This window comes from Diaporthe batatas, assembly GCF_019321695.1.
Source record: "Diaporthe batatas strain CRI 302-4 chromosome Unknown Contig00005, whole genome shotgun sequence".
Classification (NCBI taxonomy): domain Eukaryota; kingdom Fungi; phylum Ascomycota; class Sordariomycetes; order Diaporthales; family Diaporthaceae; genus Diaporthe; species Diaporthe batatas.
In genome coordinates, this window is record NW_025408552.1 from 2,017,795 (window position 1) to 2,031,656 (window position 13,862).

A 13,862-nucleotide genomic window follows, 5' to 3' on the forward strand; every position below is an offset into this window, starting at 1 on the left:
AATAATTATAATAATTATAAAAAACTTATTAAATATATTAAAATTTATATTAATAAAATAATTAAATAAAAGATTTTACTACTTTTAAAATAATAATCTAATTTTATAATATAACTACCCCTTTTATTATATAAAAGTTAATTAAAATATTATTAAAAAGCTAAAAGTTATATAATTTAAACTAATTAATATTATATTAATATAATTAATAATTTTTAACTTATAAATTAATAAATAAACTATTTATCTTACTTTTAAAACTTAACTTATAATATATAAATAATAAATAATAATTCTTATATTATTATAATTTAAAAAAAAATATTTATTTTAACTATAATAAATAAAACTATTAAATAAAGAACTATAAAGTTAAATTTACTTTTCTAAAAATACTTATAATTTATTAACTAATTAAAATATTACTTTTAAAAGTTTTTATAATAATAAATAACTTAATTTATTTAATTAATTATATAATATAATTATAAATTAATATAATAAAATAATTAATTAAAGTTATTTTAAAGTAAATTCTTTAAAAGAATACTTAAATTTACTTTATTAAAAATAACTCTAAATAAAAAGAAAACATTATAACCCTACTTCCTATATAAAAATAATAATAAAATTAAAAACTTTTAAAAAAATCTTTAATAATATTTACTTAAAAATTAAAACTATTAAAATACCTTTTATATAAAAATAGGTATTAATAATCCCTTACTTCCTTTTATAATAAACTACCTTATAAAAATATAAAAATACCTTATAACCTCTTTTATATTTAATTTATTAATAATTATAACTTTTATATTTTTTAATTATAACTTTTAAATTTATTACTACTTTAAATCTTTAATAGTAAAACTTAAATTATATTTTTTATAAACTTTATATAAATAAATAATATTAATAATATTAACCCTTTAATTATAAAAATATTTTTATTATTATAAAATTTATTATAATTAATAAACTTTTAAGAAATTTTATAATTTCTATAAAGTAATTTTTAATAATATATTTTTAAATAAACTTACCTTAAAAAATAATTTTCTATTAATAAATAATATATTATATATAAAATAAAACTCTTTATTTATTTATTTTTTAATTAATTTAAATTAATATTTTTAAAATATATAAATTAAAGCTTTTAATTATAAAATTATATTTTAAATATTAAAACCCTTTTTCTACCTTTAAAATAATATTTAAATACTCTTATAAATAATTTTAAATTACTATTTATATTAAAAATATATTTTAAAGTTTTTTAATTTATTTAATAAAAGTAATATTATATAAATATTTTATTAAAAATTATTTATTATATTAATATAAATAATTATAAATTTTTACCTTTTTTAAATAATTTAATTCCTTATAAAAGTAAGTTATATATAATTTTATTAAAATTTATAAAATATACTTATTTATAAAAATAAAAGTCTTTAATTTTTACCTTTCTACTTTATATTTAAAAACTTATAACTATATATAAAAAAAAGCTTAACTTAAATAAACTATTTAATATTTTTATTATAATTATTATTAATTAAATAATTATATTAAAAGTATATATATTTTATATTTAATATTATAAATTAAATTTAATATATAATAAACTATAAATAGTATATCTTTATAAATTTAAAAATAATTTTTAATATATTTAATTAAATTTTAAAACTATAAAAACCGCTTTTATTATACTATTTAATCTATATAAGTAGTTAATAATACTATTTAATTTTATAATATTTTAATTATATTTTAAAATTTATAAAAAGTTTTTATAAACTTTATAAGTTTATATATAGTTTAATAAATAATATTACTATTTAAATAAATATTATAAAGTAATTTTATAAATATATATTAATTATATTTATTTAATTAATAATTTATAATTTTATTTTAAATATATTTAAAATTAATTTATTTATTAAATAAAAGTTTTTAATTTTTTATTTTAAAAATAATATTATTATTAACTTAATAAAAGTTATTATTATTTATAACTATTTTATATTAATAATTATAATTAAAGTTTATAACTTTATTAATATTATTAGGTACCTTTATAATTTAATAAATAATTATTTTAAATAAATTAACGCTTTTATAAACTATATTAATAACCTTAAAGGTTAAATTATTATATTTTTAAAAGGTATAAAAGTAATAATATAAAATTAAAAATATTATTATTAACTTTTAGTTATAAAACTTTTAATTAATAGTTACCCTTTATAATTAAATTTAATATAAATAAATATTATATTAATATTACTTTTATAATCTTATTTTATAATTAAAAATTTATTTTATATTTAATTTTATATTTTTAAAAGTTTATTAATATATAAATATAATATTTTATTTAAAAATAAAAATTATTTAAAATTCTATTAGCTTTATAATATTAATCTTATTAAATTTAAAGTATTAAAATTATAATCTTAATAAATTATAAGTTTTAAAAACTATTAATATTAAAATAAATTAATTTTTTAAATTATATATTTTTAAATATTATAAAGTATTATAAAATTTATATTATATATTATATTAAAAGATTAATATTCTTATAAATTACTTATTTTATTTATTTAAAGATATAATTTTTAAAATATTACTTTTATTTTTAAATAAAAAAGGAAAGGATTTATTAAAGTAAATTTATAAATTATATTAACTTAATAAAGTAAATTTATAAATAATCTATAAGTACTTTTATAAAAGAGTTAATCTTTTAAAGTTATTTAATTTAAATAAATAAGAAAATACTTTATTTTTTAAATAATTACTTATATAAAATCTAACTCTATTAATACTCCTTAAAGAACCCTTTTATAAAGTAGGAGTTACCTTTTAATAACTTTCTTTTTTAATCCCTAAATTTAATAACTTATTAATAATTATTAAAAACTTTATTTTAATTATAATTATATTATAATTAAAAATACTTTTATAAAGTATTTAAAAGTATTAATATTTAAAGATTACCTTTATTATATAATAAGTAATTATAAAGTATAAAAGTATTAATTAATAAAATCTTTCTATTTAATACTTTCTAACCTTAATTTAATTATACTATTAATACTCTTAACTTATTAAATAATTAACTTTATATTTATAAATAAAGTCCTTATTTTTATAATAATTAAATATATTATTAATTAAATTAAAGTTAAGTTTATATTTAATATAATTTATAAAATTATATTTATATTAATAAAAGATTATTAATATTTTTAAAGCCTTAAAAAGTAGATTTTAAATAATATAAATTACTTTATAAATAAAGTTATTATAAATTAGTATTATTATTATAATTCCTATTTATACTTAATTATATCTAATAAATTAAAAGGAAATAATAAGGTTAAAAAGTAAATAATAACCTAAAAGAGTAATCTTTTATAAATAATTAATTAATTCTAATTATAATATTTAAACTTTAATTTAATAAATAATTATACTATATAATTATATATTAAAGTTCTATAATTATAGTTTTTACTTTTTTCTTTAAAATAATACCTTTTAACTTATAAACTATATATTATTTATATAAAAACCTATAAAGTAAAAAAAGCTTTTATAAAATAGTTAATAACTAATTATAAAGTATTAATTATAAAGAATTATATAATTAAGTTTAAAATATTAAAAGATTAAATTTATACCTTCTTTTAAAAATAAAGTTCTTTTATATTTTTACTTTAAATAATTAAATACTATAAGTATATTAATAAATATATAAATATAAACCCTTTTATAATAACTTATAAATAATTATTACTTATTATATTAAAAATATTTATACTTTTAAAGCCTTAATAAAATCTTTTTAAAATAAATATAATAATATAAATCTCTTTCTAATATATATTAATAATAGATACCTTATAAAAGTTTATAATATATTAATAAAATAATACTTAAAAAATAAAAGGTAAATTATTAAATTAATATAATTAAAAATAAACTAAATAATTACCTTAATTAATAAATCTTACTAATTATTACTAATTATTACTATTTATTTATTAATATTTTATTAATTATATAAAACTTTTAAATTTAAGTAATTTAATTAAATTTAATAATTAAATTTTAAATTAAAATAAAAATAATTTAAAAAATAAAAAATTACTTAAATTAAAATTTAAACTTAAAACTTTTATTATAATAAAGTTAAACCTTTATTAAAGTATAAATATTTTATATCTTCTTTTATTTTAATAACCTTTTAAGTTAACCTAAATTAAAACTTAAACCTTAAGGTATATTATTATTATACTATTTTAATTTAATTAATAAAAGTAAATTTAATAAACTAAAAGAAAAAAAATAAAATTTTAAAAATATTCTAATTAGTATTATTAAAGAATATAATTTATATAAATAGATTAAAAATAATCTATTTAAGGAAGGGAATAATATAAATTTATAATTAATTATATAAATAAACCCTATAAATAGCTAAAACTATACTTCTATAAGCGCCCTTTAATAGCTAATTCTTTTAATTAATAACTTAACTATTTATACCTTTAGATGTTAGATTCCTTATAAATTCTAGTGTTCTAATACGTGGGTACGGGGCAAGATACACACACATTACACATCTGAGTATGTAGAAAGTCTCACTCTTGGCAATTGAAGGTGGCACAACCTCTCCTCTGTTTTTTAGATACTTTGTGTCATATAATATTCTATAGAGAAACTCATACCAGAAGTGTGCTGGGAATTGGCATCTGCTCGAATCTGCAACTGACATCAGGTCTGGGTAGCCCCTGCAAGCCGTGAGAAAGTTTTCTGGTCCAAGCTTCCCCAGGATTTGGCAGCTTTGCCTGCCCAGTGCTGAGCTCGGCAAGGTCCTGATCCCTGTCAGAAGGCAAGTCAATGATCACCCCAGAGCTGGGAGCTCTAGGCTGAGATGCAGATTATGGCCTAGCTGCCACACCCGTCACACACACGGTTGAGCCTCCACTCTCCGACACCCCATACCCACCTCCCAAGCCTTCCTTGCTCGACAGCGCAACGAGCTTGCCCAGTATCGCCCACCATGTCCAACCGGAGTCCCATGGAGGAGTACGCGCAGCGCCTGCAGGCCATGGCCAGGTCAGGCCGCGGTGGTGGTTTCCCTGGTGGCAGGCCCCCGCCAGGAACCGGCTTTGCCCTGACCGGCGCCGTCGCCCTCCTGGCAGGCGGCTGGTTCCTCAGCAATGCCCTCTTCAACGTCGACGGTGGTCACAGGGCGATCAAGTACAGGCGCATAAGCGGTGTCAGCAAGGAGATCTACAGCGAGGGTGAGTCCGGCGGCTCCGGGCCCTGGCGCGCCAGAGACATGGCTGACCATGGCGCAAATAGGAACACACTTCATGGTCCCGTGGTTTGAGACTCCCATCACCTACGATATCCGAGCGAAGCCCCGAAACGTCTCGTCGCTCACCGGCACCAAGGACCTGCAGATGGTCAACATCACCTGCCGTGTCCTGTCAAGACCGGACATCAAGTCCCTGCCTCAGATCTACCGAACCCTCGGCCAGGACTACGACGAGCGGGTCCTTCCTTCAATCGTCAACGAGGTGCTCAAGAGCGTGGTGGCCCAGTTCAACGCGAGCCAGCTCATCACACAGAGAGAAATGGTCGCGAGACTGGTCCGCGAGAACCTGTCCAGGAGAGCGCAACGGTTTAACATTCTGCTGGACGATGTGTCGCTGACCGTACGTGTCATTCCTTGCCCCTTGGGCCATCATATCGTGTTTCACGTTGCTAACACATGCACCAGCACCTTGCATTCTCGCCAGAGTTCACAGCTGCCGTGGAGGCGAAACAGGTGGCACAGCAGGATGCGCAGCGCGCGGCCTTTGTCGTCGACAAGGCCCGCCAGGAGAAGCAGGCGATGGTCGTCAAGGCTCAGGGTGAGGCGCGCTCTGCGGAGCTGATTGGCGAGGCCATCAAGAAGAACAAGGCCTACGTGGAGTTGAAGAAGCTGGAGAACGCGAGGGCCATTGCTGCCATCATACAGGAGAACGGTGGCAAGAACCGGTTGCTCCTGGATGCTGAGGGACTGGGGCTCAACGTTTTTGAGAAGGTCGAGGGAGAGAAGAAATAGGCTCGACGATGATGCGTGGGCTCTTGCCTCGTCGAGCGGTAGTATGTCCTTCACGTCAAAAGCGCCTGTGTAAGATTAATACGACTCAACTTTGCCCAGGTACAATTTGATGCCTCAAACTGTAGGAACAGCCCGCCTGATGTCCCAAAATCCCGGAATGTCTGCATCGAGCCCTCCACAGTGCCCATGACCAGTGCACAATTGCGGATGGGTCTTGGCGTCGAGATAGTCAAGCCGTTGTACATTTATACGGTAAATGAAATAGATCTGCTCACCTCAGGCACGGGCGTCTGAGCCCCACCATCGGTGCCTGGTCCCAAGGTCAGGGTTCAGCCGGGGCGTGCCCCTCAATGACACACCCCAGCGGGCAGTACTCACCTCTGAACCCGCCGGTCATGACCCGCCAACGGCGAACATCGAGCAACGAATCACCTTTACCACCGACAACTGGCCCTACAACACGCCCCAGTTTCCAGAGAAAGCTTCGATCCCAGCAGACAGCTTCTATCCAGGAATACAGAGACACACCGAACAGCCACCCCTTCTACCGACAAGATGCAGATCAAGTCCGCCCACCCCTCCGAACCGCCGGTGTCCGTTGCCTGACCTAGCTGACTGTTCCACTGCCAGGGTCCGAACACTCACAGGCAAAGAGATCGAGCTCGACATCGAGAGGGACTACAAGGTTCGCACTGCTCTTTCAATAAGCCCTCTCCGCCGGAATCTTTTTATGATCAACCTCTAATACCTCTTCCCTCTGAACAGGTCTCGACGATCAAGGAGAAGGTCGAGGAGAAGGAGGGTATACCGCCCGTCCAGCAACGTTTGATTTTCGGAGGAAAGCAAATGTGAGTCTAGCACAAGCGCAAATCTGGACTCCTCATAGACTACACCACACACAACAGGCAAGCCTGTGCTGGCGCAGTGTCTGGAGCAGAAGGCGAGACCAGTTGAAGGAGACGGGACCAAAGGGCTGACCAGAGTCTGCCTGGGACAACTACAGGGCCGATGACAAGACCGCCGAAGATTACGCATTGGTCGGAGGCGCAACGCTCCATCTCGTCCTCGCGCTGAGGGGTGGGAAGCAATAAGGGGACCACGCGTCCGCCCTGGTTCCGCCACCCCCCCCCCCCCGAAACGAACGAACTACGACGTGGAAATATGAGTGATCATGGGTAGACGAGGGCGGCCGCGGCTTGCGTGGGGACGGTGGCCCCTAGGCACATACGAGAGCAAGCGATACCCGGGTCGCCCGGTGTAGCAACGGTGGCGAGACGGATGGCTATCACTCATACATCTTGGGCACGACAAACTGAGCAGCTGGAAGGAGAGCCTTGCTCCCTGGTTTTGTGTGATGGCGTTGCAGGAGCGCAGCAGCGGATGAAGAGAACTTTAGAGACCGCACGCCTTGGAACACGTCCTTGCGACGAGACGGCACTGAATATAATTTTGAAATTCAAACTGCCACACACTGCGATGCGCCCCCGGCTTTTTAAAATGCGGTCAACTGCGTTGACAACGAGTTCGGGACTTTGAATTTCAAGTATGCGCAATCTGTGATTTTCTATGTAGGCGAACGGCTCATCAATCCGGTATGCGTTCGATACCGCCCTGCTCAAGTGCTATGTCACCCAACAGCAGGGGCATTCACCAATTAATACTTTGTCCTTCCGACTCCTTTGAATATGTCCCTGAACTCCTTGCCAATGGCGTCTTTTTGACGGGAAATGCCTTTATAATATCCTCCATCTCGCTAATGCCTCCCCTGTCTTTTCGAATGACGTCCCTGGCTTCTGCGTACTCCCTTTCCGCTCCGTTTCCGTAAAGATGTTGAATGAAGACAGTTCAGACTGAATTTGAGCAGCTCTCCGCCTCGGGGGTGTGATGCTGTAATGTCCAATTGCTCCCCGGCGCGCTCTTCAGCGCTTGCGGCGCATGAAGATGTCCACCTTCTTCTTCTTGGCGGATGGGTGCGCCGCCGACCGTCCCTCGCCAGCGGTCGGGGCGTCGTCAACCTTACGCTTGGGAGGCGAGTCCGGCCTGGGCGCGTGCGATGAAGATGCTGTGGGCGGCGTGTTCGGGCGCTGCGTAGGCCTTGCCTGCTGGGGTGCTGGCGAGGACGAGGACCTGCTGCTGAAGGACGATCGTCGTCCGCTGGGTCCAGAGGCCTCAGGCTCCGGGGAGCCAAAGATGCTCGAGGCGACAGATGGGGAGCGAGATGATCGCTTGGGAGGCGCAATCTTTCTAGGTTTGTGCGCCTCTATTCCGGGCGATACAAATCGCGACACATCTGTGCCGTTCCGAGACGCAGCAGTGGCTCTCGGGGGCTCTGGACGGGACGACCGCTGCGTGGGTGGTGATGCTGACTGTCCAGCAGAATAAGACGGCCGTGTTCCCGCTGATCGTCCTGGCAGACTTGCCTTCGTCTTCGGGATACTCTGAGCCGCAGTACCCGGGCCCGGCTTGCCAAACGTCTTAGTAGTGACCTTGGTCTGCTGAATAGTGGCGCCATGCGGGCGCGAGAAGAGACCTCTGGGCTTGCTCGGGGTGGTGGATGGCTTCGGCTCGGACCTGGATGTGATGGGATGGTGACTTCCCTCTACCGATCCGGACGAGCCTGGCCTGAGCTCCTGGTTGCTCATGGTCTTTGGCTGGACCTTGGGTCTCTTGGCAGCGAGGAGCCTGGATTCCATCTCGCTGCGATCATCGTCCTCCTCGCGCTGCCGCTTGGTCGCATTCGACGAACCGGGAGGGACGAACTTTGGCTGCGCTCGGATGCGAGCCTCGGCCCTCATCGACTCGGGAGCCTGAGTAACCTTGGCCAGATTCCCAGTCTGCCGCACGTTCTTGGGAACCGACAGCCTCTTTCGCGCTGCCACCTCCAAAGCCTCCCTCTTCGCCTTCTTGACCGCATTCGAAGTCCTTCCGCCACCTCCGAAGGTCAGGGTCGCACCGGGGCCGGCACCTTTCCCGCGGCTTCGACCAAAGGCAAGCCCGCCCGTGGGGGCCTTGGGGAGCTTTCTGGGGTCACCAATGGCTGTCTTGTTCGCCATCTTCATCTTGTTGAGACCGGCAAATGAGGCGCCGAGCTGTTCCAGTGCGACGGCCTCTTTCTTGCGCTCCTCCTCGGCGTAGTACTCGTACACCTGGCGCCATGCCCGGGGGTCCTCAGGCTCGCGGGGGTCGCGCTTCATGGGCACCATAAAGTCCCGCTTGCACATTGCCTCCCATAGCTCCGAGTCCTCGCCAACGATTTGCGGGGAGTTCTCCTCGATGACGGCAAGCTGAGAGGCGTTCTTGATGTGCTTGAGGATGGGGTCTTTCACCCTCCAGTACGGTAGGGTCGAGACATAGTCGACCTGGTCGATATGCTTCCGGACCGTGGCCTGGCAGAGCTGAACCAGACTCTTGACGGGCATCTTGGTTACGTTTTCCGGCAGCGAGACGAGTGAGTATCAAGGCAAAAAAATGACGGTGAAGTAAGAAGGGTGAGATCAAGTCGCAATTGATGAACTTGGATCTGGGCTTGGGCTTGGAGAGTATTCGACCTGGGGCTTTGGGCGAAGTTCTCTGCAATGGAGTAAACGGGTAATAACGAGCTTCTGTAGATGATCAAGTCTTTTATGTAGCTGGGGCTCAGGGCTGAGTAGTTGGTGAGGAGGTGGGAATTGGCCGCCTTGAAGTATTAAAGGAGAACAATGGAGGAGGCAGAGACGGAGAATGGGACGGGACTTGATTGGACTCGGCCCATTCTTCGTTGCTCTGGGTTGGAGGGGGATTGGCTATGACGGCAGAATATAGAAACAATACCAGAACTCATGGCTGGTGGCTTATTGTTGGAGCTGTTGGTATTCGTTCAGTTGTGTGGAAGTGAGACGAGATGAATTGTACGTAGTAGTGACTCGGGAGATCCAGGCCTGCGGAAGAGCCTCGTGGCACATGTCACACCCCTAGCTCTCCCCCCTGGTATTGTCCGTGACTGCGTAAGGAGCATGGAGCCGGCGGTGGGGCCCCTTTGCCCAGCCCCAGCCTTGCCGAGTTTCTGATCGGGGATGGCGCACTAATAAGCACAGCAGGTATTCTCCGGGCAAGCCCCGTTTGGCAGTTGATAAGTTGTCCGTCTCCTTTGGACTCGGCCCGTGATGCGTCCCACCGGAGCCCATTGTGCTTGAGCTCTACTTTTTGGCTATGATTTTGATATGCACAACTTGATCAACATTCTACAGTCTCAAACAACGGCTGTTGCCGTATGGGACACCGATTTCTTTCCCAACCGCTGCAACATCTTGTAGTTTTCAGCGAGCGATGGATGAATCAAGGATCACGATGTGCCACATTCCAAGTGCCCAGCTGGACACCTTTCAGAAGCATGGAGAGTTCGTTATTATCAACCTGTGCTTACTTAGTAATTAGGCTGGAAATTCCCTCCCTCTTATAGTCTTCTGTCTTCTGAGAACAAACAATATTACAGTCACGTACTCAATTACACTGCGAGTAATATGAATAATCATAAATAAACTGGCGCGTAGTCACATTGACGAGGAAGCCTCTGTTCCAACCAGTGGGTACCTGAGTACGTGTAGATACTGTGGTAGGTGCAAGGGTACAAGATACAAGGGTACAAGGGTTCCCTGGTGGCAGATCTGTAGCTCTTCTAGCGCCTGTTTGCCTGCCACCGTCGGTCTGTTTGCCAAAACGTCGGATTTCACCTTGCTCATTTGCAATTCGTCACGCTGTCTCATGCAGGCAGGAGCAGTCTACTGCAGCACCTCTGGTCTTTCCTAAGGGCAACTGAAGGCCACCAATTCCAATCTCAGTAACACTGCTGCAACAAACTCGGATACTCAATCCAAATTCTAACACGGCCGACCATCGAACCCGACAACAGCTCTCACCAAGCCGCAGCCATGTCGTCCTGGCAGCTCCTCGACCCGGAGGAGGAGAACGAGATCCACAAGTCGCGCCTCTTCAGCGTTGAAGAGCGGCCCTTCAAGCGTATCACCAAGCGGCTCTCCACCATCAATGGCCTCGCCAACTCCAAGATCCGACAGACGGTCACACCTCCGCCCGACGCCACAAACGCCAGCAACGGCGAGGACGGCAGCGCCTCCGAGGCAGTCGACTTTGCGCAGCTCAAGGAGGACATCACGTTTGACTTTGCAGCCTTCGACTACACGATCGGCCGGCTGCAATTCCTCCAGACCGCCAATGCCCAGCAGCGCGACAAGTACGCCGTCGAGCGGGGCACCATCCTCGACACCTGCGCCAAGGTCAAGGACAACACGGCGCAGCTGAGGGTGCAGCTCGCCGCCGCACAGGCCACGCGGGCGCAGAGGCTACAGTGGGACGCGCTGGCACGCAAGATCAACGACAACAAGGCGCTGCAGGAGCGGCCCAAGGCGACGGCGGCGCTGGAGAAGCTGGAGGAGGAGTGCAGGCAGCTCGAGGCGGAGAGCGAGCAGTACGCCGTCACGTGGAGGGAGAGGAGGGAACAGTTCAGCAGGATCATGGACGAGAGCATGAGGCTGCGCCGACTGATCCGCGATGAGAAGGAGGAGGTCGAGCGGCGGGAGGGCATGGACGAGGACGGGAGCGGCGAGGGCGAGGGCGCGGCGGATGGGCACACACCACGGCCTGGTAGCGCAAGTGGGAATGCGACGCCGCGACCCGACGGGACCGGGGTGGCGTCCGCCGTGCCGAAGGGTCTCGGGGATAGTGGGGATGCGACCCCGCGGCCGATGTCTGTGGGTGGACGGACACCGATGCGGGACAGCCCGGCCCCGAGCACTGCGGACGGGCTCAAGCCGAGACCTGAGATTTCGGGGAACTTGTCACAGTCTGGCAGCCGGTCGGGGAGCCGGGAGCCATCACCTTCCAGGAGCGCCGAGCCCGACCCGCGCCAGCCTGAGGGTGAGGATGTCGAGATGGGCGAGACGCCACGCGAGGACCTGGCTTCCACGCCGCAGATTACCGTCGACGGCCAGAATGTTGAGGACAAGATGGATACGTCGTCGTGATGCTACCGAGGGCTGGACTGGGATGCAAGAGGACAGGGACGATGCGAAGTGGTCTGGCACGTCCTGTTGGCTGTTTAAATATGTGCAAGATACCCCGTGGAATAATCAAAACTGGCGATGTCCAAAGCTGGTGGCAGACTCAGCTCGTGCGAAGCACCTTATTTGTCCCTGCCCCCGTCCACCCGTATATGTTGCAGCCATCCGGATATTGGAAAAGGGGTCGTCGCATTTTGGCACCCTTCATTGGCCCCCTATTTGCGACCTCATGAACTATGATCCAGTATATCTACAACCGCGGTGAGGGCAATGCGAGCCCTGCATCTTCTCTCTGTGCGCGTTCCGAGCACTTCCATATTGGGTCCTGGGGCACTTGTCGGAGGCCAGTCCTCGCCGCATCGGTCTGTCGATAAGTTGCCTTCTGGAGTCTTCTAAGCTAAGGTTGCCTGGAGATGACGTCGATTTTCAGAACCCAAGAAGCCTTATGATCTCTTAAACTGTAGCTCTTCCCTCCAGAAACAGTTTGGTCTACCTGTCAGTCACGACGCGACCTGACTGATCACAGTGACGTTGGGAGTTCTGCGTGCGTGTCGAGGCGATGCCCACCAGTGCCGCGACTCAAGCTCAGGCCTGGGCCGCAATGACCGAGCCATGTGAGACGCTCAGAAAAGGACCCTACGCCTCCGTCTTGAGGGCGTCCTGGCCCTGCTTCAGTACCTCCCTCGCCTTGACCAGCTCAGCCTCCGCGCCGGCGTCACCACTGCTCTCGCCGATGGCGATCTGTTCCTCCAGCTTGGCGACAGCATCTGCAATACGGCTGCGCAAGGGGCCGAAGACGTTCCTAGTCTCCTCGGCGGCTTGTTTCTGCGGCGGAGGTGAGTGAGTCAACAATGCTTTTCAACGGAAATTCCGGGGGCTGGCAGACCTCCTGCTTAAGGACGTATTCGGCGTTCTCGTCCAGGTCGGCGCTTTTCTCGCCGATGTCCTTCTCGAGCTTGGCGATGCGGGCCTGCTGGCTGGCGAGGTCCTTGTGGTAGTAGGCCTCCTCCTTGACCAGGCGCTGGACGGATGAGGTGGCGACAGCGAGGGGCGTCGGGGGTGCCATGTTGGATGTAATTGCGTGGCGCTGGGCAATGTGATGACTGCTCAAGCATTCAATAATACAGGCTGGCCTGCTAAGCTGAGGACTGCACAGTTTCCGGTGGGCAGGGGTGTTGATGTCGGTTCTTGAGATGTGCTGGGTTTGTTTGTTTGCAGCCTGTCCCAGCCGTAGTACGGTGTGTACGGAGTACTGTGGTAAACATGCACAAACAGGGGTCATGCTACGGAGTATAGCATGACTGTCCCGTGCGCCCACTCTGCCACTGCAAGGCCTTGGCCCAGGCATATCGTGAAAGCCTTACGATGGTGGATTAGTGTTAATAAATGCTCGTCTTATATACGAAACTTGCATTTCCAGACGGCAAGAGAAAACCAAAAGCAACATCTGTGTACAACGAACTCGGGGCTCATTTTCCGGGGTTCCAGGGTAGCAGCATGATGGGCCCTGCAGCACGTGTGTTGATGCAGTCAGGCAGTGGAAATACGCACTTGAGACTAGGCACATAGACACAGGTACATGGGTGGCCATGCTTTTTCTGCGTTTCAACCTCAGCATCTCTACCACAGTAAAGGCCTGGGCACAGAAACAAGATGCTCACACCCCTGAA

General features: G+C 41.2%; 5 protein-coding genes across 5 annotated transcripts; 3 read left to right on the top strand and 2 right to left on the bottom strand.

The window, feature by feature from the left end:
• Positions 1–4,750: 4,750 nt before the first annotated feature.
• On the top strand, positions 4,751–6,258 carry KVR01_005068 (prohibitin subunit PHB2). Its single transcript, XM_044788535.1, has 3 exons — positions 4,751–5,330; positions 5,392–5,747; positions 5,813–6,258. Exons 1-3 carry the CDS (start codon positions 5,087–5,089, stop codon positions 6,137–6,139), a joined length of 927 nt encoding a protein of 308 aa, XP_044645513.1. The 5' UTR covers positions 4,751–5,086; the 3' UTR covers positions 6,140–6,258.
• A 436-nt stretch (positions 6,259–6,694) lies between these two features.
• KVR01_004857 (NEDD8 family protein RUB1) lies at positions 6,695–7,230 on the top strand (the record flags this gene model as incomplete). Its single annotated transcript, XM_044793239.1, has 4 exons — positions 6,695–6,705; positions 6,770–6,824; positions 6,905–6,987; positions 7,143–7,230. The coding sequence occupies 4 exons, from the start codon at positions 6,695–6,697 to the stop codon at positions 7,228–7,230; spliced, it is 237 nt and encodes a 78-aa protein (XP_044645302.1).
• A 446-nt stretch (positions 7,231–7,676) lies between these two features.
• Positions 7,677–10,041, bottom strand: KVR01_005236 (uncharacterized protein). Its single transcript, XM_044786852.1, has one exon. It carries the CDS (start codon positions 9,556–9,558, stop codon positions 8,059–8,061), a length of 1,500 nt encoding a protein of 499 aa, XP_044645681.1. The 5' UTR covers positions 9,559–10,041; the 3' UTR covers positions 7,677–8,058.
• A 728-nt stretch (positions 10,042–10,769) lies between these two features.
• Positions 10,770–13,580, bottom strand: KVR01_004967 (uncharacterized protein). Its single transcript, XM_044793988.1, has 2 exons — positions 13,079–13,580; positions 10,770–13,017 (listed from the first exon to the last, which is right to left on the bottom strand). Exons 1-2 carry the CDS (start codon positions 13,538–13,540, stop codon positions 12,829–12,831), a joined length of 651 nt encoding a protein of 216 aa, XP_044645412.1. The 5' UTR covers positions 13,541–13,580; the 3' UTR covers positions 10,770–12,828.
• On the top strand, positions 11,047–12,156 carry KVR01_005289 (uncharacterized protein; the record flags this gene model as incomplete). The annotated part of the gene is made up of 1 exon (XM_044788811.1): positions 11,047–12,156. One exon carries the CDS (start codon positions 11,047–11,049, stop codon positions 12,154–12,156), a length of 1,110 nt encoding a protein of 369 aa, XP_044645734.1.
• Positions 13,581–13,862: the final 282 nt, after the last annotated feature.